Below are 25,983 nucleotides of genomic sequence, written 5' to 3'. Positions count from 1 at the left end.
CAGAAAATGTTCTTGTTTAGCAGAACATGATACTTCTTAAGTGTTTAAAACATTTATTATTGTGAAATAAAACATAAAAAGTGCAAAAATCAAAAGTACATTATAATGATTACAACACAAAAAAGTATAACCTCCATGCAAGTCAAGAATACAAATAGAAAACTGCCTGGCACCCACCTCTTGTAAGTCCCTGCTCTACCACAATCTTCTCTTTCCCTTTGTTGTTTAATCGCTAGGTCATGTCCGACTCTTTGTGACCCCATGGACTTGTAGCCCGCCAGGCTCCTCTGTCCATGGGATTTCCCAGGCAAGAATACTGGAGTGGGTTGCTATTTCCTTCTCCATTTCTCCAGGGGATCTTCAGAGTTACACAACATCCTACTTTCCATAAATGGTCTCTCTCTAAACAATTATTTGGTTTGAATTATTTAAAAAATTTTACATACAATTCATCCATGTTGTTATAGTAGACTTTGTTTCCATTTTCACTATTGTGTAGCACCTCACTAAACAAATACCATGATAAATTTATCCATTCTACATTTACACTGTTCCCAGTTTGGGACCACTGCCAACAGTACTGCCATAAACATTTTCATATGTGTATACTGGTGTATTCTGTGTACATATTTCTCTAACCTAAGATGTATAGCAGCTGACACCCTGAGTTAAAGGGTATGTGTATTTTCAAACTTTGGTAATAATGCCAAACTGCCTTCAAAGTGGTTGTGCAAATTTACACACTTAACTACCTTGGTATTAAGAGTTCCCATTGCTCCATGACTTTAAAAATACTTGATGAACTATCAGACTTTTAAAAACTGGCCAATCTGAAAGACAGGCAGAAGCATTCGGTTGCGGTTTTGACTTTCTTTCCTCAGAAGGAAGCTGGGTGTCCTTTCATATGCTAATTGTGCCTCTGCATTTCCTCTTGGGAAAACAACTCCTCAAAGTTTCTCTCACCCATTTTCCTACTGGCTGTATTTTGTTATTGATTTATTTTTAATTTATTTATTCTGTAAAATAATTTTATTTTTGGCTGTGCTGGGTCTTTGCTGCTGCAAGAGCTTTTCTCTAGTGGCGTGAGGCTTTTTCTTTGCAGTGGCTTCTGTTGAGGAGCATGAGCTCTATGGCATGAGGTCTTCAGGAGCTGCAGCTCAAGGGCTCAATGGCTGTGCCTCCCAGTTTCTACAACACAGGCTCAGCATCTGTGGTGCACGGAGTTGAGGCGCTCCGAGGCATATGGGATCTTCCCGGATGAGGGATTGAACTAGTGTCTCTTACATTGGTAGGCAGATTCGTTACCACTGAGACACCAGGGAAGCTCTCTTATTGATCTATAATTCCTTATGTATGCTGTAATTCAAGTGTTCCACAGTTTCCTTTTCCATTCCTAGCCTGACCTGTCATTCTCTTTCTGGTGACTTTTGAAGTAATGGGTTCAAATTTATTATTTATTTTCATAACAAAATTTCCCTATATTATCTTCTAATAACCTTTAAAATTCCACGTTCCCACACAGGTCTAAAATCTAAAACGTAAATGATTAATGAACACAGGGTAAGTCACAGATCCCAATTTGAACAATTTGTTGCTTAAAGAATCAATTTTCTTTCTTTCACCTTATTTATAAAACAAGTTCTTCCCCCTTATCGTTTTTTGCTGGTTTTTTTTTTTTTTTTTTGCTACTAATTAGGTAGGTGTCGATTCCTTTTGGGATCTCATTTTTGGGGTCTCTATGTCTCTCCGTGGAGTAATTCCACTGCAGCTTTAGAGTAAAATTTTACCCTAGAGTATAAGTCAGAATAGACCAAGTCCTTTTACTCATTTTTGTCCTTTAGTAAGAGTATTGTGGCAAATCTTGACTCGGCATTTTCCTTAAATTTTAGTATCAGCTGTCAAAAAAGGCCACAGTAAAAACCCATTGGGCTCTGATTGGAAATGCATTGAAATATAGGTTAATATGGGAAGAAGTGACATGTTTAAAGCATTGAGTTGCCCAATGGTATTTACGTCTCCTTGAACAAAGCTAGTGGAGGTGATGCAATTCCAATTGAGCTATTTAAAATTCTAAAAAGATGATGCTGTGAAAGTGCTGCACTCAACATGCCAGCAAATTTGGAAATCTCAGAAGTGGCCACAGGACGGGAAAATGTCAGTTTTTATTCCAGTCCCAAAGAAGGGCAATGCCAAAGAATGTTCAAGTTCAGTTCAGTTCAGTCCAGTCACTCAGTAGTGTACGACTCTTTGCGACCTCATGAATCGCAGCACACCAGGCCTCTCTGTCCATCACCAACTCCCGGAGTTCACTGAGACTCACGTCCATCGAGTCAGTGATGCCATCCAGCCATCTCATCCTCTGTCGTCCCCTTCTCCTCCTGCCCCTAATCCCTCCCAGGATCAGAGTCTTTTCCAGTGAGTCAACGCTTCGCATGAGGAATCCCAGGGCTGATCTCCTTTAGAATGGACTGGTTGGATATCCTTGCAGTCCAAGGGACTCTCAAGAGTCTTTTCCAACACCACAGTTCAAAAGCATCAATTCTTCGGTGCTCATCTTCCTTCACAGTCCAACTCTCACATCCATACATGACCACAGGAAAAACCATAGCCTTTACTAGACAAACCTTTGTTGGCAAAATAATGTTTCTGCTTTTCAATATGCTATCTAGGTTGGTCATAACTTTCCTTCCAAGGAGTAAGCGTCTTTTAATTTCAGGGCTGCAATCACCATCTGCAGTGATTTTGGAGCCCAGAAAAATAAAGTCTCACACTGTTTCCACTGTTTCCCCATCTATTTCCCATGAAGTGATGGGACCAGATGCCATGATCTTCGTTTTCTGAATGTTGAGCTTTAAGCCAACTTTTTCACTCTCCACTTTCACTTTTATCAAGAGGCTTTTTAATTCCTCTTCACTTTCTGCACAAGGAGGGTGTCATCTGCATATCTGAGGTTACTGCTATTTCTCCTGGCAATCTTGATTCCAGCTTGTGCTTCTTCCAGCCCAGCGTTTCTCATGATGCATGTAAGTTAAATAAGCAGGGTGACAATATACAGCCTTGACGAACTCCTTTACCTATTTGGAACCAGTCTGTTGTTCCATGTCCAGTTCTAACTGTTGCTTCCTGACCTGCATACAAATTTCTCAAGAGGCAGATCAGGTGGTCTGGTATTCCCATCTCTTTCAGAATTTTCCCCAGTTTATTGTGATCCACACAGTCAAAGGCTTTGGCATAGTCAATAAAGCAGAAATAGATGTTTTTCTGGAACTCTCTTGCTTTTTCCATGATCCAGCAGATATTGACAATTTGATCTCTGGTTCCTCTGGTTTCTAAAACCAGCTTGAACATATGGAAGTTCACAGTTCACGTATTGCTGAAGCCTGGCGTGGAGAATTTTGAGCATTACTTCACTAGTGTGTGAGATGAGTGCAATTGTGCGGTAGTTTGAGCATTCTTTGGCATTGCCTTCCTTTAGGATTGGAATGAAAACTGACCTTTTCCAGTCCTGTGGTCACTGATGAGTTTTCCAAATTTGCTGACACACTGAGTGCAGCACTTTCACAGCATCATCTTTCAGGATTTGAAATAGCTCAACTGGAATGCCATCACCTCCACTAGCTTTGTTCGTAGGGATGCTTTCTAAGGCCCACTTGACTTCACATTCCAGGATGTCTGGCTCTAGGTGAGTGATCACACCATCGTGATTATCTGGGTCGTGAAGATCTTTTTTGTACAGTTCTTCTGTGTATTCTTGCCACCTCTCCTTAATATCTTCTGCTTCTGTTAGGTCCATACCATTTCTGTCCTTTATCCAGCCCATCTTTGCATGAAATGTTCTCTTGGTATCTCTGATTTTCTCAAAGAGATCTCTAGTCTTTTCAGAAGAAAGACTGTTGTTTTCCTCTATTTCTTTGCATTGATTGCTGAGGAAGGCTTTCTTATCTCTTCTTGCTATTGTTTGGAACTGCATTCAGATGCTTATATCTTTCCTTTTCTCCTTTGCTTTTCACTTCTCTTCTTTTCACAGCTATTTGTAAGGCCTCCCCAGACAGCCATTTTGCTTTTTTGCATTTCTTTTCCATGCGGATGGTCTTGATCCCTGTCTCCTGTACAATGTCATGAACCTCTGTCTATAGTTCATCAGGCACTCTATCTATCAGATCTAGCCCTTTAAATCTATTTCTCACTTCCACTGTATAATCATAAGGGATTTGATTTAGGTCATACCTGAATGGTCTAGTGGTTTTCCCTACTTTCTTCAATTTAAGTCTGAATTTGGCAATAAGGAGTTCATGATCTGAGCCACAGTCAGCTCCTGGTCTTGTTTTTGCTGACTGTATAGAGCTTCTCCATCTTTGGCTGCAAAGAATATAATCAGTCTGATTTTGGTGTTGACCATCTGGTGATGTCCATGTGTAGAGTCTTCTCTTGTGTTGTTGGAAGAGGGTGTTTGCTATGACCAGTGCGTTCTCTTGGCAAAACTCTATTAGCCTTTGCCGTGCTTTATTCCATATTCCAAGGCCAAATTTGCCTGTTACCCCAGGTGTTTCTTGACTTCCTACTTTTGCATTCCAGTGCCCTGTAATGAAAAGGACATCTTTTTTGGGTGTTAGTTCTAAAAGGTCTTGTAGGTCTTCATAGAACCGTTCAACTTCAGCTTCTTCAGCGTTCCGGGTTGGGGCACAGACTTGGAATACTGTGATACTGAATGGTTTGCCTTGGAAACAAACGAACAGAGATCATTCTGTCATTTTTGAGATTGCATCCAAGTACTGCATTTCGGACTCTTTTGTTGACCATGATGGCTATTCCATTTCTTCTAAGGGATTCCTGCCAGCAGTAGTAGATATAATGGTCATCTGAATTAAATTCACTCATTTCAGTCCATTTTAGTTTGCTGATTCCTAGAATGTTGACATTCACTCTTGCCATCTCCTGTTTGACCACTTCCAATTTGCTTTGATTCATGGACCTGACATTCCAGGTTCCTATGCAATATTGCTCTTTACAGCATCGGACCTTGCTTCTATCATCAGTCACATCCAGAACTGGGCATTGTTTTTGCTTTGGCTCCATCCCTTCATTCTTTCTGGAGTTCTCTCTCCACTGATCTCCTGTAGCATATTGGGCACCTGCTGACCTGGGGAGTTCCTCTTTCAGTACCCTATCATTCTGCATGTTCAAACTACTGCACAACTGTGCTCATTGCACACACTAGCAAAGTAATGCTCAACATTCTCCAAGCCATGCTTCAACAGTATGTGAACCATGAACTTCCAGACTTTCAAGCTGGATTTAGAAAAGGCAGAAGAACCAGAGATCAAATTGCCAACATCTGTTGGATCGTCTATAAAGCAAGAGAGTTCCAGAAAAACATCTACTTCTGCTTTACTGACTACGCCAAAGCCTTTGACTGTGTGGATCACAATTAACTGTGGAAAATTCTGAAAGAGAAATTTCTCCTGAGAAATCTGTATGGAGGTCAAGAAACACCAGTTAGAACTGGACATGGAACAACAGACTGGTTCCAAACTGAGAAAAGAGTATGTTAAGGCTATATACTGTCACCCTGCTTATTTAACTTATAAACAGAGTACATCATGTGAAATGCTGGCCTGGATGAAGCACAAACTGGAATCAAGACTGCTGGGAGAAATATCAATAACCTCAGATACACAGATGACACCACCCTTATGGCAGAAAGTAAAGAGGAACTAAAGAGCCTCTTGATGAAAGTGAAAGAGGAGAATGAAAAAGTTGGCTTAAAACTCAACATTCAGAAAACTAAGACCATGGCATCTGGTCCCATTATTTCAGGGCAAAAAGATGGGGAAATAATGGAAATGGTGACAGATTTTTTTGTTTTGGACTCCAAAATCACTGCAGATGGTGACGGCAGCCATGCAATTAAAAGACGCTTGCTCCTTGTAAGGCAAGTTATGACCAACCTAGATAGCATATTAAAAGGCAGAGATATTACTTAGCCAACAAAGGTCCATATAGTCAGAGCTATGGTTTTTCCAGTAGTCATGTATAGATATGAGAGTTGGACTATAAAGAAAGCTGAGTGCCAAAGAATTGATGCTTTTGAACTGTGGTATTGGAGAAGACTCCTGAGAGTCCCATGGACAGCAAGGAGATCCAACCAGTCCACCCTAAAGGAAATGAGTACTGAATGTTCATTGGAAGGACTGATGCTGAAGCTGAAACTCCAATACTTTGGCTACCTGATGCAAAGAACTGACGGCAGAGGATGAGATATATGGCTGGATGGCATCACCAAGTCAATGGAAGCTCCAGGAGTTGGTGATGGACAGGGAACCCCAGCGTCCTGCACTCCATGGGGTCGCAAAGAGTTGGACACAACTGGGTGAGTGAACTCAACTGAACTTAATGTCTAAACAAAGCTGTTTTCCCAAGGAAACTGTACATTTTTTAAGACTTATTCCTAGGTACTTACTACTGTCAAATTTTACATTTCAAAACATTATAGTGTTGGGAGTTCCCTGGCTGTCCACTGTTTAGGACTTGTGTTTTTACTGCTGTGGGCTTGGTTCAATCCCTGGTGGGGAACTAACCTGACCAAAAAAAAAAAAAAATGTTATGGCTGACAGTAAAGATTTTATGCTTAATTTCTACATCTGACAACCTTAGCAAAAACACCTTAATTCTAATATTGTATCTGCAGATTCAGTTACTATAATCATATATTCTGCAAATGACAATTATTTTTCTCTTTACAAAGCCTTTTCATTTTATTCAAATTTCTCTCATGTTATATAGCACTGGCTAGGATCATTAATACAACATTTAAGAAAAGTATCATTAGCAGAATTCCTTGTCTTTTTCCCAATCCTAGATGGAAAACTTTCAAATACTGAGTATAAATAGGAAGTCTGTCATCCTTTGAAGGTGGGGTGGGTTGTTTAATTCTCTTTGACTTCCCAGCATATTAAATCTTCTGATTCATATCTGTAAGTCAATATATAAATTTATTATAATGTTCCTGCATCTTTTGAGAAATTCTTATGATTTGTCTCTCTTATTTTAATCTTTCAATGTGGAAAATTATACTGTATGAGTTACTAATGCTCATCTTGCATTCTTGGGATAAAATCCAACTTGTTCATGATGTATCATCCTGCTTTATATTGCCAGATCTGGTTTGCTAGTATTTCAGGATTTATAAATCCATGTTCGTAAGTCTGATTGGCCTATAATTTTCCTTTTCTGCACGCTTGACAGGTTTTTTTAACATCAAGATTAAGCTAGCACCATAAAATGGCATGGGGAGACCAGTCTTTTTCTATTCTGTACAGTTTTAAAAATTTAAAAACTACTTCTTCCTTGAATGCCTAGTATCATTCACCAAAAAAGTTGTGTTAGACTGGAATTTTCTTGTAAGACTTCTTTTTTATTTTTTATTTTTTTTGATTAATCAATTGACTTAACAGTAATGAACTTCAGACTTTCTATATATCATTGAATCTTTCTGATAATATTTTTCTCATTATTTGTCCATTTTGTTTACAATTTCCTAACATGAGATTGATTCCTAATATCCTGTTATGATTATTCAATTTTTCTGATATTGGTTATTTATGTCTTGTCTCTTTATCTTTTTTTTATGAACCTCTAAGAGGTTAATAATTTTATTAGTCTTTTTAAAGAAGCAACTTTTGAGATAACTTGACCCTTTAAATTGTATGTTTGTCATCTATTTCATCTACATCAGTTTCGATCTTTATTATTTCCTTCTATAATTCTTAGAATTTATTCTCTTCATTTTATGGTTCCCAGATAGAAATTTATTTTCTAATGTATGTATTCAAGCCTATATACTCCAGCCATTTTCAGAAACATGGATGGACCTAGAGATTATCATCCTAAGTGAAGTAAGCCAGATAAAGAAAGACAAGGAATCTTAAAAAAAAGATACAAGTGAATTTATGTACAAAACAAAAACAGATCCACAGACAGAGAGAACAAACTTACGGTTACAAAAGGGAAAGGAGGGAACAGAGAAGTTTCAGATTAACATATACACCACGTACAAAAAAGATAACTAACAAGGACCGACTGTGTTGCACAGAAACTGTACTCAGTATTTTGTAATAGCCTTTAAGAATCTGAAAAGGAATATACACATATAACTGAGCTCTACATCTGAAACTAACAACATTGTAAATCATCTGTACTTCAATTAAAAAGAAAAGGCCAATATACTCCTCTTCTATGTTTTGCTTTTAGGTGTAGTAAACAAGTTTAAATATGCAGCATTTTCATAATCAATGAGTTCAAAAGTTTCTAATTTCTATTATATTATCTTTGTTACTTAAAGAGCTTGATAAAACACAAGAGATTAAAAAAGACACACTCCCCACACTCAAGAATTACACAATTCATAGAGAAGGTAACGTACTATATTCTTAATCCTAAAATGCCACTTATTTGCAGACCTGACATTGATCAAATAACTTCCCTTAGGGAGAAATACATAACTCTTTCACTTTAATTTTAAGACACTTTCCACCTCCAAACATGCTAAAATAATTAACAAATCACAAATAGCTAAATGAAACACAAGGCAGACAGAAGTACTAAAGAAAGGAGCAAGTTATGTGCCACAAGAATGACAAAAGCAAAAATGATTATTATTTTGTTCCTTTTTTTGCCATGCCGCATGGCAGGCAGGATTTTAGTTCCCCAACCAGGGGTCGAACCCATGCCCCCTGCATTGGAAACACTGAGTTTTAAATCACTGGACCACTAGGGAAGTCCCAAAAGGAATAATTATTCATGAACAAGCACTGGGAAAGATTCATAAAGGCTTCATGAAAAGGATCATATTAAAAGACGAAAAGGAAAGTTAATCACAAGTATAAAGCAAGGCTTTAAAAAGGAAAATGCAAAACTATATATCCCAATTTTGCTAAAAATTTATAAAAAGGTATTCTAAAGGAAAAATGTTGGCTAGGGCTAAAAGCATAAAAGGATGTTTGTGGAACAGTCTGTGGTCTAGTGTGTTAAAGTACAGAACCGGGAAACTGTTGATAAGTTTAAAAAGTAGTTTGGAGCTAGATTAATGGAAATGGGGCTTCTGTGGTGGCTCAGATGGTAAAGCATCTGCCTGCAATGCGGGAGACGCGGGTTCCATCCCTGGGTTGGGAAGATCCCCTGGAGAAGGAAATGGCAACCCATTCCAGTATTCTTGCTTGGAAAATTCCATGGACGGAGGAGCCTGGTAGGCTACAGTCCATGGGGTCGCAAAGAGTCAGACACGACTGAGCAACTTCACTAGCAACCAGAATAGTATAAACTAACCTGGAATTTTGAAAGGTAACCAAAAGAATAAAAAGAAATAAACTGAAGAGACTAAAGGCTTACAGAGTTAGTGGGAGGACATGGGAGAGGCTGAACAAGTATAGCAGAGATGAAAAGAAGTGAACATGAGATAGAATAACCAAGAATTGGCAAGTCACTGAAAGTGGGCATAGAAAAAATTAAGACTTAAAGATGACTCTGAGGATGAAGTAAAAAATTTCTAGCTCAAGTAGAGAAGGAAGTTAATAGTGAAATAGGGTAAATAGTAAGATAAGCAAGTCTGGGAGAAGTGAGCTCATTTGGGGACATTTTCAGTTTAAGGAATAGCAGGAACATACACATGGTAATATTTTGTACAAAAGTAGTAATGTGTTACATGTTCAGAAAAGAATCCAAGATGCAGATGTAAACTCACTTGGTGTACTGGCACAGGAATAATAGGTGAAAAGTGAAACCAGTTAAGATTCTCCTACAGAAGGTATATAAAGCATCTCTATTTTTCCAATACAGAAACTGAGGCTCAAAGAGGAAAGCAAATTGGTCAAGGTCACACAATCAAGTGGTAGAGTAATAAGGCAGATCTGACTCCAAAAGCATCTAGTCACTAAACTAGACTGTCATTTACGTTTCACTGATATACCGAGGAAAGGGAGACCGACAAAAAGCAATGAGAAAGATGGGAAAGCCAGGAGAGTAAAATATCACACAAATGTAGGGGAGAGGAGTTTCAGAAAGTTAGACATACAACAAAGAATTAAGAATGAAGAAAAATAAGGATGGAGAGGAAGTCATACTCTGGCACTGAGTTATATAAGAACTACTGAAAAAGAATCATGGAGGCAGGCCTTAAAAAAGCAGTGTGAGATAGAATATAAATTCTCAAAGGGATCAATTGAGTAAGAGGGGAGCACAAGAGAGAAAGTTTTTTAGGATGAAGAGGCAGACTAGTATCATAGTGGTTATAGAAAAGGAGGTGGCAGAGGGAAAAAGACTGAAAATATAAGACTAAGAAACAATGGATGGCATATATAGTCATGCAGAAGGACTGAAAGTCTATAATCAACATAGTACAAGGAATAGGGATTTAATGGATGAGAAGTGAAACACAGAATGTGGAAAAGCTAAGAACTCTGTAAGATTTGAAGAAACAAAAACCAATTTTCCTAAGCAAGATCCTTTATTAGCACATAAAACTTTATAACTATGTAACTATCTGAATAAAGGAGAATTATTTCATCATAGTCCTGGTGAAGCACAGGATGAAGCACAGAAGACAGAGAAAAGTTTCATAGTGAGAGAATGATATAAACAATCAACACGTCACTTGGGAACAACAATATTAATTCTAGTAAAGCCCTTTTTATGAAAGTGATTTTTACATTTGTAGTCATAAAGGAACTAAATGTTGTGGCTCAGAAGATTAGGTAAAATGACCTGATTTCTTCCTAAAAGTTTTACCTGCTTTTAAACTTCTCATCACTCCAAAGATAATCAATTCTTTATAGACAAATATATGGTAAAATGTGGTTTTCTGTTAGGATTACCAACATAGAGTTCACTGGTGAACAAAACAAAACAAAAAAGCAAAAAAGAGCTTTCTTATAGAACGGAAGTGAACATAAAAATAAATTTTGAGAAGATCAAAGTTGATAAAATTAATAGCAAAATACCTTGATGTTTTTAAGTCAACAAGAACATGAGCTGAACATGAGGAACAGGAGCAAAGGCATTTATAGGAAGTAAATAATAGGACCAGCATCAAAAGTCTAAAAAAAATAAGCAACAGTAAAAGGGAGTAGCAAATATACACAGGCCAGAAGCATTCTCTAAATCACAGTCCTATTTAGAATCTAGTAAGGCAGGACTATGGTACTCTGTGACTCTTCAAGAGGGACCCAGAATAGTCGTAGCAGGGGCTTTCATAAACTCCCAGTTCAGTTCTTTTTAGCTTTGTTCCATCCCTCCATGTGCCTATCATTTCAGCTTCACAGTCCATTTCACAAAGGGCTGCTTTTGCCAGGTCTCTAATCTACAGCAGCTCTGGGACAGAAGCGTCCATGAAGCAAGGATATAGCTGGGGTAAAAAAGGAAAATAATGAGAATAGCCCTCTTCTACTATCATTTGTATTTCATAGATAGTATTAACATCCTTTTTCATTAAGTAGGCTAACCAAGACAAAAAATTCTGACTTTAGAATTTCAGAGAGAACAGAATGTAATTGATACAGAATTCCTCAAAACAATATAAAGAAATACTTAGTAGCATCTTAAAAAACCCTCAATCATGTAAGTCGGGACCTTCTCCAATGCATTAAACACATCTCCTACATGATCTGAAGAAAAAATTTATCTACAGCACAATTAAATGAAACTGGAACATGTATTTCATTAATAAGTACAGTTGACTCTTGAACAGCACAGGTATTAGGGGCACTGACTCTCTGTGCAACTAAAAATCTGCATGTAACGTTACAGTCAACCCTACACACCCACTATTCTGCAACTGCAGGACTGAATCAACCACAGACTGTAGTGCTGTAGTACATCTTTATTGAAAAAGATTCAAGTACAAGTGGACCCACACAGTTTAAACCAGTGATTGTTCATGTGTCAGCTGCACTCTACATAGTTAAAGGAATACTCTTATACTAAAAGTGAAAAAACAGCATGCTTAAAAGTGGGTCTTTAGGAGTACAGAGATATGAAGGAATAGAATAAGAGGTGATGTATTATCTACAGACATTCAAATGTAACCTTTAAATTTCACTTTAAAAACATAACAAGTGCCACATTATTAGCTTAAGAAAAATACCTTCCATCTTTCACTACTATTAAAGTAGTAATTTTCACACAAATTAACTTCACAAAAAATGTATTTTGCTGGTCTTTTCTAAAAGTTGTACTGCAGCAACGGGCAGAAAATTTACTAAATACTGATGCCATTAGGTTTTAAATACCAATAGATTAAAATACTATAAATGTACTAAATAAGGCTGAACTAAGTCCTAAGTGGAAAATGTTAGCTGTACATTTCTCAACATTAACTAATTAAATGACTAACCTTGTAAGGCAGGAATGGCAAATAGGTTTTGTCTTACATGCTAACAAATCGTTTTATTTCTTAAAGCACTGCATTAAGAATTCTGGGCTATGCTCCATTAGAAAGACGCTATGATTCACACTATAAACAGACTAAGAAAGTTTTTGAGAATTCTAATGCACATTTGTCATCCCTGTCATGAAGTTTCACAAAAGATACTGCTTTCACCTATTGGCACCTGAGTTCTAAATAATTTATTGCAGTGTAGGATTTTAAGGCGTGTTGATTTTTCTCACTCCTTGGTATGACAATCTACTTTAGACCTTTTAAATCTATCCAAATTTCCACAATTAACCAACTATATACCTGGCATGCCGGTAGCAAGACCCTGACCAAAAGCCAAAGTTGGATTTGCTGCTGCAAGTGATTCAGCTTGCTGCCCTTGCTGGCCCTGATTGGGAGTAAGAGGGCGCTGACCTGCCCCAGCACGGAGAACCTACAAAGGACAAATGATTTCCTTAGAAACGATATTTGAAAATAACAAATTAATTTATCTTGGACAACTTTATATTGCAGATAGCCTTTGGGTATTCTTTGAACATATTTACATTCAAAGAAATGTCAGTTTACCATTAAAAAGTACAAATTTATGTAATTCAAGAACATAATCTATTAAGCAACATGGAGATTTTAGAAGGTCTTCACAAAAAATTATTTCTAGTATTTGTGCTTTTTAACTTACCAAAGTAGCATTAAAATGAGAGAGATATTTGGGGGGAAGGGCAAAATTTCAGATGAAGAAAAAAGTTTAAATTTTGTAATTTTCTAAGACTGAAAACTATAAATTAAATATAATGACTCAATTAGTCTCTTACAAGACTGTGATGCAGAGTGAAAACTTCAAATTTAACCAGGTTTTTAGGATTTAGAAGCTTTAATAAAGTGAGCAAAATGCTGCTTTTAACTGTAAAATCTTAGCGTGACAAAAGGAACAAAGATTTCATCAAAAAATGTGAAAACTTAAGAATGGTCAAACTTTACTACTTCATAATACACAGCTCTTCTTGCAGTGATAATACACAACCATGATACACATTAATTTCACAAAGGGAAAGACTTCAACAGTTCAGGACAAGGGGGATTCATCTCAAGTCCAACCACGGAAGCAAGCATCATGCCACAAGTACGGGTCATGTTTAGGCAACGTGATTTTTTTTATTTAGCAGAAGAAGACAGATTTTAAGAGTATTAAATGGTGCTATGGCATAATCTACAAGGACTGAGTCAAAGGACAGCTTTAACAGAACATCAACATAGTTTAAAAAGAAAATTCAACTGCCAAGTAACAAACACTGTACTTGTCATTAAGTTGCTTCTTTGGTATAAATATGATAAATGTGACAACCAGAATTCTGGCATTTTTATCAGAATTTTTTTTTGACATTTACTTACAAAAATAGCTTCAGGAAAGCAGAAACTGGGAAAAAAATCTTCAAGATAAACATTTTCTGTTTTAAGAAATTAAATCTAAACTTTACTGAAAATATTTCATCTTTCCTTGCTTAAAAACAAAGTACCCAGTAACCTCCTTTTTCTGGTCAGAAATATATTAAGTTAATATTTAAAACAGTAATTTAAATACCCAGAAGAAAATGAACTGACAATCACTTTAATAGAAATACTGTGAGTACACTTTAAGAAGTGAAGAAAAAATTAAAAACTGTTAAGACATTTCAAGACAGTTTCAAAAATGAAAATGTAGAAGTGGAATACAACTAAATATTCAAATTCATATAATTACAACTAGCAGGAAAAAAAAACCGTAATACTTGTGTATCAACTATATGATAGGTACTGTGCTAAACACACTGGGAAAATTAAACAGAGAAAAAACACAGAGCTTGAATGCAAGGGGCTCATACAACTTCAAAGACTCTTTAGGTATTATTTAATGAAGGCAAGCCTATACCTGTTGCTGTCCAGGCTGAGCTTGTGATGCTGCTTGTTGATTTGCGGTGTTGTTTGCCGCAGCTGCAGCTTGCTGCTGAAATAAATTGGCTGGATACACCCCCCACGGAACACCATAATACTGAGGTGGAACCACTGCCGGACCTAAACCCCACATCCCACCCCCCCAAAAAAATAAAAAAAAAAAGTCACTACATTTTATAGAATAAGGTTGGTCAGTTACTATTAGATCATAAAAAAGGAACAGTGTATAAGACTTAGAGTAGATGTTCTTACAATCCTATATCCACATGGAATTGCTTTCCCCTTTCCCAATTCTACTAGAGACAAAGTCTACCAAGGCATGAATTATTAAAAAAAGAAAGTATTCAGAGGTGACAGCAGTGGTATTAATGAAAAGATATGAAGCTAAACTCAAGAGGGACAAATGAACTGACAGGGTACTTAATCACCTTTTCAACATCTATTGAATACTAGTTTATGTACTTGACACTGGCAAATAGGAACATTAGACAACATAAAGACTTCCTATATTCAATTCATCACTCTTTTTAAAAAGGAATTTTTTTAACTGAAAACATTTTTGGCTTTTAATTTGTAAACTGTAACATAAAACTAGGGAACATTTTGGTACTAAGCTTGCTAGAAGTATATTTTATTTGTAAACAGAATTTTAAAATATTTTTCATATCTGAAACAAAATTAGTTACAATTCTCACAAAGCAATTGAAAATCACATAAAAATAAATGAAACGTCAGTGCTTATGTGATTAGGAAACTGGAACCAGTGAGTTAAGACAAGAACGAACTATATTATATAATCATAAAGGGACACAGGCATAAGAAGGCAGCTCAGGAAAAACAGAGGAAATTCTTGCTCTATCTACTTTATCCAAGATAAAATTTAATTTCTGGTCAGTATGTAGTATCACACAAAATAAGACCTACCATTAAATTAATAATTAACATGTCATGTTTCCTGGCTGATAAAACAAATATGTCCTAAATTCCATTGATATGATTTTAGTGTATCTGGTGGTGGTGATGGTGTAGTCACTAACTGGTGTCCGACTCTTGAGACCCCATGGACTGTAGCCTGCCAGGCTTCTCTGTCCATAGGATCTTCCCAACCCAGGAACTGAATCTGGGTCTTCTGCATTGGAGGCAGATTCTTTACCAACTAAGCTACGAGGGAAGCATTACATATTAGTGTATCTAACATGTATTTTAGAAAGTCAAACTCTTGGTTTCACTTTGTTTTAGAAGAAAATGAAGTCCAATGTAATTGAACCACTAACATGAAAAGCTTCAAAAAAAAAAAAAAATTTCTAAAGACAGTTTAAGCAAAATCTATAATAAAGACTCTTAAAACATAAGAAAAGGATTTATGAAGAAAGGATACACTGTCACAACAGAACAAAAGAATCAGACATCCAGCTAGAATTTCTCTGTCCAGAAGTAGCCAGAAGTTACCTGTGGCTAAACAGTTGAAAGTTGAATAGCCTGAACTGAGATGTGTTCTAAGTATGTAATACATACTTACTATGGGGATTTTGAAGACTTAGCACTAAAAAAAAAGTACCTATCAATAAAAACTATCAATAATCAATAGTTAAATCAAACAGATCACTGAAATTAAGTTCATGTTTTTTACTTTTATAATATGGTTACTAGGGGGGGGAAAAAAAGCTTAAGTTACAATCTGGCTCCCGTTCTATTTCTACTGGACAGTACTGATCTCAGAAATTCTAAGTAAGTCCAGAATGCCAAGAATCCTTATCTTGAAACTAATGATCATTTAAAGTTGCTTCTTTCAGGTTCCATAGATTCACAGATTAATGATTCTCTGTATTTAAGATATACCAGCACTTTACATATTAACATCCAGTTAAATGGTACTAGGAAAGCTCACATCCTTATGGAATCACAGGCAGATCTACACCAGAAGTACTCATTGTGACAGGTTAGTGTCAGTTGGCTAACTAAGGGATCCAGCAAGAATTTGAAATTAACATTTTTTCCCACATCTTAAAATTCTTGTGTATTAAAAAAAAAAAAAAGGTCCACAGATACCTAAGAAACCCACAAATGCCTAAGAAAAAAATACCTGTTCTGCAGGCATGATAATAAATAACTACCAGAAGCGGATTTAACATTAATTGATCAGTGGTAATTCAGGGAGTTTATCACTGACAGCTTCAAGTTACGAAAAGTTAGTCAATCAGCAGCCTCAAACAAGGAAACAGAAACACACTTCCACAGTTGATATATCTCCCTGCTCCTGTCTTGGTAACCAACATAAATCATGCTTAAGACTAATTCATTCCTGTCTCTATAACTGACTCAATGTAAAACAACTTCTCCCTCTAAACCCTAGACAACAAATCACTTTATTCAATAATATTGTGCCAAACCAGTACACAAGTCTTCCTTACTTAAATGGGAAATACAATTTGGTTTAAAAAAAAAAAAATTTTTTTTTTTTAGCTTTAGTGCAATACAATTGACACATGACACTGTATACTTTTGCTTTTTAGTCCAGATTTTGAGTGGTAGTTATCAGGCTTTGACATTTACTAATATATTCTTTCCAACTCAATCCCACCTTTTCATCCCTCAGCTTGCCTGTTTATTCTGATACTGCTAATTAAACTTTACTTTTTAGATACTCATTCACTCAAGACTGAACCTCTTTACCTTGTCCTATTCCTGACATGGGTGTTTACTATTCCTGATCTGGGGGCAGCTGCGATAGAGGCTCCTGTGAGTGTCCATCTTATTTTCTGAGAAGTAACTTTATTTGCATTGTCTCTGTGGGTAAATGGGATCAATTACAAGAATAAAGATTTGCTAATGCAAGATTTTTCAAACTATAAAACTAAAATGTAAACCAACTATGCACAGGAGGAAAAGAGTTATTAGACTTAGGTTTTCTCCTGTAGCATTATAGTTGAAAAATAAACTAACTCTGGAAACTTCATTTCACTCTGGATATATGTTTCAGTTTTCCCTAGGAACTTCAAATTGCCCCAAAAGACAAAAGTAAAGCTTACCCCAAAATTAAAACTAAATCCAGAACAAGAAAACAAGTATGAACAGTAAGTTACCTGCTAATGTAGCTGCTGCAGCCAATCCTGCTGCAGTATACGGATCAGTCCCTGGAGGAGCAGCACTAATAATATATGGATTTGGCACAAATGCAGCTGGAGCAAGGCCTGCTGAAAATACACCAGCTGTATTTGAAAGAGAGAGAAATAATAAAAACATAAGCATGACTTTCTTCATTAGGAAAAAATTTCTATTCTGAAATTGGAGTTGGGGAGGAGAGAGTATATGATAATTCTAACGCTTATTACCTAAGTGACCTTGAGCATGTAACACAACCTGTTGCTGGGGTTCTTCATGTATGAAACATGTATATAACCAGTAATTTCTGTTCAAATTAAATATAAATGATTGTATACTACTAGCACATAACAGGAACACAATAAATGTTTACAGCTAGAACTACTATTGTTCAATAGTGGTTTTTCATTTAATCTTTATTAAGTCAACTATGAGCTAGGGGTTCAAAACTGAGGAGGACAGATATGATCTGCCCTCACAAATCACAATCTAGTCAGAAAAACAAGTAGAATACAGTGTAAGTGCGATGAGCACAGAGAAACAGGATATCAAAGAAGCTTTTGGTAGGATGGTATGGAGTTGTGGTAAGATAAAACTGGAGCCATAATCAAAATGGAGACTCATGAAGAGCTTCCTGGGTCAAGTTAAGCAGTTGGGACTTTACTCTGAAAGTAAAAGGAAAACAGTGAGTTTTAAGCAGGAGAATAAACCCACTTCTGAGTCTAATATATGCCAAAATAGACTTGGTAAAGGAGGCTAAGGAAGATTTATGCTAGAATTTCCTCTTCTGGAAAGTAAATGTGAAAAGTACAAGGTAGGAAATAGCTAAAGAGAATATGTTTAAAGTTAAAGGAGCTCAAAAATGTTGAAGTTGAAAAAGATGGTGGGGGATGGATATAGACATAAAAAGCAAGTGGACATAAAACAGCTTTTATGCTTACTATATTATAGAGATTTTCATGTTTCTGGACTGTGATGCACAATGTAAATATTATTTCTCATGGACCTAGCATCCACACACGCAAATGCCACAAACAAAAATCTCAAAAAAATGTTTACCCTTATGGAATTTTAAGAAATAATGGCTACAACCTACAATAGTGATTTCATGCCCAGGCCATTTGAATAAAACAGAGGGTTCAATTAAATCCTTGCACTATTTAAAAGATCATTTGTTCAAAGCTGCATTCTTAGCTATGCCCTAGATCAAAGGCTTTCGAGATTTCCCTCTAGTGCCTCTACTGTGATTCAGCTCAGTTCAGTTTAGTCGCTCAGTTATGTCCGACTCTTTGTAACCCCATGAACCACAGCACACCAGGCCTCCTTGTCCACCACCAACTGCCAGAGTTCACCCAAACCCACGTCCAGAGTCGGTGATGCCATCCAACCATCTCATCCTCTGTCATCCCCTTCTCCTGCCCTCATTCTTTCCCAGCATCAGGGTCTTTTCAAATGAGTCAACTCTTTGCATCAGGTGGCCAAAGTATTGGAGTTTCAGCTTCAACATCAGTCCTTCCAATGAACACCCAGGACTGATCTCCTTTAGGATGGACTGGTTGGATCTCCTTGCAGTCCAAGGGACTCTCAAGAGTCTTCTCCAACACCACAGTTCAAAAGCATCAATTCTTCAGCGTTCAGCCTTCTTCACAGTCCAACTCTCACATCCATACATGACCACAGGAAAAACCATAGCCTTAGACTAGACGAACCTTTGTTGGCAAAGTAATGTCTCTGCTTTTGAATATGCTATCTATATTGGTCATAACTTTCCCTCCAAGGAGTAAGCGTCTTTTAATTTCATGGCTCCAGTCACCGTCTGCAGTGATTTTGGAGCCCAAAAAAATAAAGTCTCACACTGTTTCCACTGTTTCCCCATCTATTTCCCATGAAGTGATGGGACCAGATGCCATGATCTTCGTTTTCTGAATGTTGAGCTTTAAGCCAACTTTTTCACTCTCCACTTTCACTTTCATCAAGAGGCTTTTATGGTACTTTAATATGCTTTTCTCACTTGCCAGTTAAACACAGATCCCTTTCCATGTCAAGGGATACATATTTATTATTTTTTTGGTGGTGTGTGTAGCGGGGTGCTGCATGCCACCTGGCTTGCAGGATCATTTCCCACAACCAGGGATTGAACTCTGGCCCTTGGCAGTGAAAGCGTGCCTCCTAACCACTAGACTGCAGGGCAATTTTCTAGTAATATTTATAGCTACAGAGTTCTGGATCCCACTACATAAAAGGAACATGATTTAACTAGTCTACTACAGATATACAGATGATTCACTTTTTGCTATTAATAATGCTATTATTAAGTATACTACATTACCATATCCTTATGAAAATTCACTTAAATGGACAAACATATATATTTAATCTCCATCCGCCTCTCCAGATTACTCTCCAGGAAAGTTTTACCAATTTACACTACTGCCATGAATATACAAGAATACCACCTACACTCAGATGAAATAAGGTATTCTCGAATTTTTTAAAAGTTGACAATGTCAGAAGTAAAGTATTAAAACCAGTTGGTTTTAATCTATGGTTCTTTGGCTATCAAAGAGACAAACTATATCAAATCTTGTATACTTTTATTTTTTCATTAAAATTCTTATCCATCGGAATATGACCCAATTATCTCCAAGTCATTCTCCAAAAATACTTTTATAAAATTAATTTGCAATGTTAAGATTAAAAGTCACACTACCCCTACACCCCAAACACACACACACCCTCACTTCAGAGTATTCTTGTCTACTGATCTAGTTATATATCTCTCAGCCAGTGCAACAATGTTTTAACCTTGAAGATAATAATTACTTTGAAATAGGGTTAAGTCCATCTCTCATTTAGGTGTTCTATTAACTTTCTGGTTTTATTTTTTGAGATAAATATCAAAAGCAAAGTTTTAAGTTTCAAAAAAAGAAAAAAGGTCCTGCTGGGATTCCAATCAATATATTAAATTCACAATTTAAGGAGAATTGACATCTTTAAAGGAAAGATATAAACATTTGAATGCAGAGTTCCAAAGAATAGCAAGAAGAGATAAGAAAGCCTTCCTCAGCGATCAATGCAAAGAAATAGAGGAAAACAACAGAATGGGAAACACTAGGGATCTCTTCAAGAAAATCAGAGATACCAAAGGAAGATTTCATGCAGAGATGAGCTCGATAAAGGACAGAAATGGTATGGACCTAACAGAAGCAGAAGATATTAAGAGATGGCAAGAATACACAGAAGAACTGTACAAAAAAGATCTTCATGACTCAGATAATCATGATGGTGTGATCACTCACCTAGAGCCAGACATCCTGGAATGTTAAGTCAAGTGGGCCCTAGAAAGCATCACTACGAATAAAGCTAGTGGAGGTGATGGAATTTCTTCCAGTTGAGCTATTTCAAATCCTAAAAGATGATGCTGTGAAAGTGCTGCACTCAATATGCCAGCACATTTGGAAAACTCAGCAGTGGCCACGGGACTGGAAAAGGTCAGTTTTCATTCCAATCCCAAAGAAAGGCAATGCCAAAGAATGCTTAAACTACCACACAATTGCACTCATCTCACACGCTAGTAAAGTAATGCTCAAAATTCTCCAAGCCAGGCTTCAGCAATATGTGAACCGTGAACTTCCTGATGTTCAAGCTGGTTTTAGAAAAGGCAGAGGAACCAGAGATCAAATTGCCAACATCCGCTGGATCATGGCAAAAGCAAGAGAGTTCCAGAAAAACATCTATTTCTGCTTTACTGACTATGCCAAAGCCTTTGACTGTGTGGATCACAATAAACTTTGGAAAATTCTGAAAGAGATAGGAATACCAGATCACCTGATCTGTCTCTTGAGAAATCTGTATGCAGGTCAAGAAGCAACAGTTAGAACTGGACATGGAACAACAGACTGGTTCCAAATAGGAAAAGGAGTCCGTCAAGGCTGTATATTGTCACCCTGCTTATTTAACTTATATGCAGAGTACATCATGAGAAACGTTGGACTGGAAGAAACACAAACTGGAATCAAGATTGCCGGGAAAAATATCAATAACCTCAGATATGCAGATGACACCACCCTTATGGCAGAAAGTGAAGAGGAACTCAAAAGCCTCTTGATGCAAGTGAAAGTGGAGAGTGAAAAAGTTGGCTTAAAGCTCAACGTTCAGAAAACGAAGATCATGGCATCCGGTCCCACCACTTCATGGGAAATAGATGGGGAAACAGTGGAAACAGTGTGAGACTTTATTTTTCTGGGCTCCAAAATCACTACAGATGGTGACTGCAGCCATGAAATTAAAAGACACTTACTCCTTGGAAGGAAAGTTATGACCAACATAGATAGCATATTCAAAAGCAGAGACATTACTTTGCCAACAAAGGTTCGTCTCGTCTAAGGCTATGGTTTCTCCTGTGGTCATGTATGGATGTGAGAGTTGGACTGTGAAGGCGGCTGAGCACCGAAGAATTGATGGTTCTGAACTGTGTTGTTGGAGAAGATTCTTGAGAGTCCCTTGGACTGCAAGGAGATCCAACCAGTCCATTCTGAAGGAGATCAGCCCTGGGATTTCTTTGGAAGGAATGATGCTAAAGCTGAAACTCCAGTACTTTGGCCATCTCACGCGAAGAGCTGACTCACTGTAAAAGACTCTGATGCTGGGAGGGATTGGGGGCAGGAGGAGAAGGGGCCAACAGAGGATGAGATGGCTGGATGGCATTAATGACTCGATGGACGTGAGTCTGGGTGAACTCCGGGAGTTGGTGATGGACAGGGAAGCCTGGCGTGCTGCAATTCACGGGGTCGCAAAGAGTCGGACACGACTGAGCGACTGATCTGATCTGATCTGACATCTTTAAGGTGTTGAGTTTCCCCCAAAGGGCATGCGTCCCCATTTATTCAAGCCTTCAGAAAAAGCCTTGCACTAGTTTAGTTACTCCTTACTCCATCCCACATCCTGATTACTATGTGTAACTTTTCAGTGTTCTGAGAGATTTCCTAAGTTTTATCTTCTGGTGTATTTCCTCCTAGATGATAGCTAATTAATTATGCAGTCCACCCCATGTGTGTTTTGTTTTTAATATAAATTTATTTATTTTAATTGGAGGCCAATTACTTTACAATATTGTATTGGTTTTGCCATACATCAACCAAGGGTGTACATGTGTTGAATCCGCCACGGGTATACATGTGTTCCCCATCCTGAACCCCCCGTCCCACCTCCCTCCATATACCATCCATCTGGGTCATCCCTGTGCACCAGCCCCGAGCATCCTGTATCATTCATCAAACCTGGACTGGGGATTCATTTCACATATGATATTATACATGTTTCAATGCCATTCTCCCAAATCATCCCACCCTCTCCCTTTCCCACAGAGTCCAAAAGACTGTTCTATACATCTGTGTCTCTTCTGCTGTCTCGCAAACAGGGTTATCATTACCATATTTCTAAATTCCATATGTATGTGTTAGTATACTGTATTGGAATGCGACACGACTGAAGCGACTTAGCAGCAGCAGCATACTGTATTGGTGTTTTTCTTTCTGGCTTACTTCACTCTGTATAATAGGCTCCAGTTTCATCCACCTCATTAGAACTGATTCAAATGTATTCTTTTTAATGGCTGAGCAATAATCCATTGTGTATATGTACCACAGCTTTCTTATCCATTCATCTGCTGATGGACACCTAGGTTGCTTCCATGTCCCGGCTATTATAAACAGTGCTGCAATGAACACTGGGGTACATGTCTCTCTTTCAATTCTGGTTTCCTCGGTGTATATGCCGAGCAGTGGGATTGCTGGGTTATACGGTAGTTCTATTTCCAGTTTTTTAAGGAATCTCCACACTGTTCTCTATAGTAGCTGTACTAGTTTGCATTCCCACCAACAGTGTGAGAAGGTTCCCTTTTCTCCACACCCTCTCCAGCATTTATTGCTTGTAGACTTTTGGATAGCAGCCATTCTGACTGGTGTCAAATGGTACCTCATTGTGGTTTTGATTTGCATTTCTCTGATAATGAGTGATATTGAGCATCTTTTCATGTGTTTGTTAGCCATCTGTACATCTTCTTTGGACAAATGTCTGTTTAGTTCTTTGGCCCATTTTTTGATTGGGTTGTCCATTTTTCTGGAATTGAGCTGCAGGGGTTGCCTGCATATTTTTGAGATTAATTATTTGTCAGTTGCTTCATTTGCTATTATTTTCTCCCATTCTGAAGGCTTTTTCACCTTGCTTAGAGTTTCCTTTGTTGTGCAGAAGCTTTTAATTTTAATTAGGTCCCATTTGTTTATTTTTGATTTATTTCCAATATTCTGGGAGGTGGGTCATAGAGGATCCAGCTGTGATTTATGTTGGAGAGTGTTTTGCCTATGTTCTCCTCTAGGAGTTTTATAGTTTCTGGTCTTATGTTTAGATCTTTGATCCATTTTATTTTTGTGTATGGTGTTAGAAAGTGTTCTAGTTTCATTCTTTTACAAGTGGTTGACCAGTTTTCCTAGCACCACTTGTTAAAGAGATTGTCTTTAATCCATTGTATATTCTTGCCTCCTTTGTCAAAGATAAGGCGTCCATAGGTGCGTGGATTTATCTCTGGTCTTTCTATTTTGTTCCACTGATCTATATTTCTGTCTTTGTGCCAGTACCATACTATCTTGATGACTGTGGCTTTGTAGTAGAGCCTGAAGTCAGGCAGGTTGATTCCTCCAGTTCCATTCTTTTTTCTTGACTGCTTTGGCTATTTGAGGTTTTTGGTATTTCCATACAAATTGTGAAATTATTTGTTCTAGTTCTGTGAAAAATACCATTGGTAGCTTGACAGGGATTGCACTGAATCTATAGATTGCTTTGGGTTGTATACTCATTTTCACTATATTGATTCTTTCGATCCATGAACATGGTATATTTCTCCATATATTAGTGTCCTCTTTGATTTCTTTCACCAGTGTTTTATAGTTTTCTATATACAGGTCTTTTGTTTCTTTAGGTAGATATATTCCTAAGTATTTTATTCTTTTCGTTGCAGTGGTGAATGGAGTTGTTTCCTTAATTTCTCTATTTTCTCATTATTAGTGTATAGGAATGCAAGGGATTTCTGTGTGTTGATTTTATATCCTGCAACTTTACTATACTATGTTCATTGATTAGTTCTAGTAATTTTCTGGTGGAGTTTTTAGGGTTTTCTATGTAGAGGATCATGTCATCTGCAAACAGGGAGAGTTTTACTTCTTTTCCAATTTGGATTCCTTTTATTTCTTTTTCTGCTGATTGCCGTGGCCAAAACTTCCAAAACTATGTTGAATAGTAGTGGTGAGAGTGGGCACCTCTGTCTTGTTCCTGACTTTAGGGGAAATGCTTTCAATTTTTCACCACTGAGGATAATGTTTGCTGTGGGTTTGTCATATATAGCTTTTATTATGTTGAGATATGTTCCTTCTATTTCTGCTTTCTGGGTTTGTTTGTTTTTTTAATCATAAATGGATGTTGAAATTTGCCTAAGGCTTTCTCTGCATCTATTGAGATAATCATATGGCTTTTATTTTTCAATTTGTTAATATGGTGTATTACATTGATTGATTTGTGGATATTGAGGAATCCTTGCACCCTGGGATAAAGCCCACTTGGTCATGGTGTATGATCTTTTTAATGTGTTATTGGATTCTGATTGCTAGAATTTTGTTAAGGATTTTTGCATCTATGTTCATCAGTGATATTGGCCTATAGTTTTCTTTTTTTGTGGCATCTTTGTCAGGTTTTGGTATTAGGGTGATGATGGCCTCATAGAATGAGTTTGGAAGTTTACCTTCCTCTGCAATTTTCTGGAAGAGTTTGAGTAGGATAGGTGTTAGCTCTTTTCTAAATTTTTGGTAGAATTCAGCTGTGAAGCCGTCTGGACCGGGGCTTTTGTTTGCTGGAAGATTTCTGATTACAGTTTCAATTTCGATGCTTTTGATGGGTCTGTTAAGATTTTCTATTTCTTCCTGGTTCAGGTTTGGAAAGTTGTACTTTTCTAAGAATTTGTCCATTTCTTCCAAGTTGTCCATTTTACTGGCATATAATTGCTGATAGTAGTCTCTTATGATGCTTTGTATTTCTGTGTTGTCTGCTGTGATCTCTCCATTGATTTGATTTTTCTCCCTTTGTTTCTTGAAGAGTCTGGCTAATGTGTCAATTTTATTTATCCTCTCAAGAACCAGCTTTTGGCTTTGTTGATTTTTGCTATGGTCTCTTTTGTTTCTTTTGCATTTATTTCTGCCCTAATTTTTAAGATTTCTTTCCTTCTAACCCTGGGGTTCTTCATTTCTTCCTTTTCTAGTTCTTTAAGTGTAGAGTTAGGTTATTTATTTGACTTTTTTCTTGTTTCTTGAGGTATGCCTGTATTGCTATGTACCTTCTCCTTAGCACTGCTTTTACAGTGTCCCACAGGTTTTGGGTTGTTGTGTTTTCATTTTCATTCGTTTCTATGCATATTTTGATTTCTTCTGTGATTTGTTGGTTATTGAGCAGTGTGTTGTTCAGCCTCCATATGTTGGAAT

General features: G+C 37.2%; 1 protein-coding gene across 17 annotated transcripts in view; it reads right to left on the bottom strand.

Annotated features, from left to right (window-relative positions):
* PUM2 (pumilio RNA binding family member 2) overlaps nucleotides 1–25,983 on the bottom strand; it is a 116,249-nt gene that overhangs the window by 38,026 nt on the left and 52,240 nt on the right. For 16 of the 17 annotated variants that reach the window (XM_061433217.1, XM_061433222.1, XM_061433216.1 and 13 more), the window contains 3 exons: nucleotides 17,440–17,565; nucleotides 14,334–14,476; nucleotides 12,731–12,860 (listed from right to left, as the gene is read on the bottom strand). In XM_061433217.1, coding sequence (XP_061289201.1) covers nucleotides 12,731–12,860; nucleotides 14,334–14,476; nucleotides 17,440–17,565 — 399 coding nt within the window. The remainder of the gene's footprint in view (nucleotides 1–12,730; nucleotides 12,861–14,333; nucleotides 14,477–17,439; nucleotides 17,566–25,983) is intronic. The other variant, XM_061433224.1, reaches the window with a different exon arrangement.

The sequence above is a fragment of the Bos javanicus genome, chromosome 11 (genome assembly GCF_032452875.1).
Source record: "Bos javanicus breed banteng chromosome 11, ARS-OSU_banteng_1.0, whole genome shotgun sequence".
NCBI classification, from domain to species: domain Eukaryota; kingdom Metazoa; phylum Chordata; class Mammalia; order Artiodactyla; family Bovidae; genus Bos; species Bos javanicus.
This window is presented reverse-complemented; position numbering and strand designations above follow the sequence as displayed.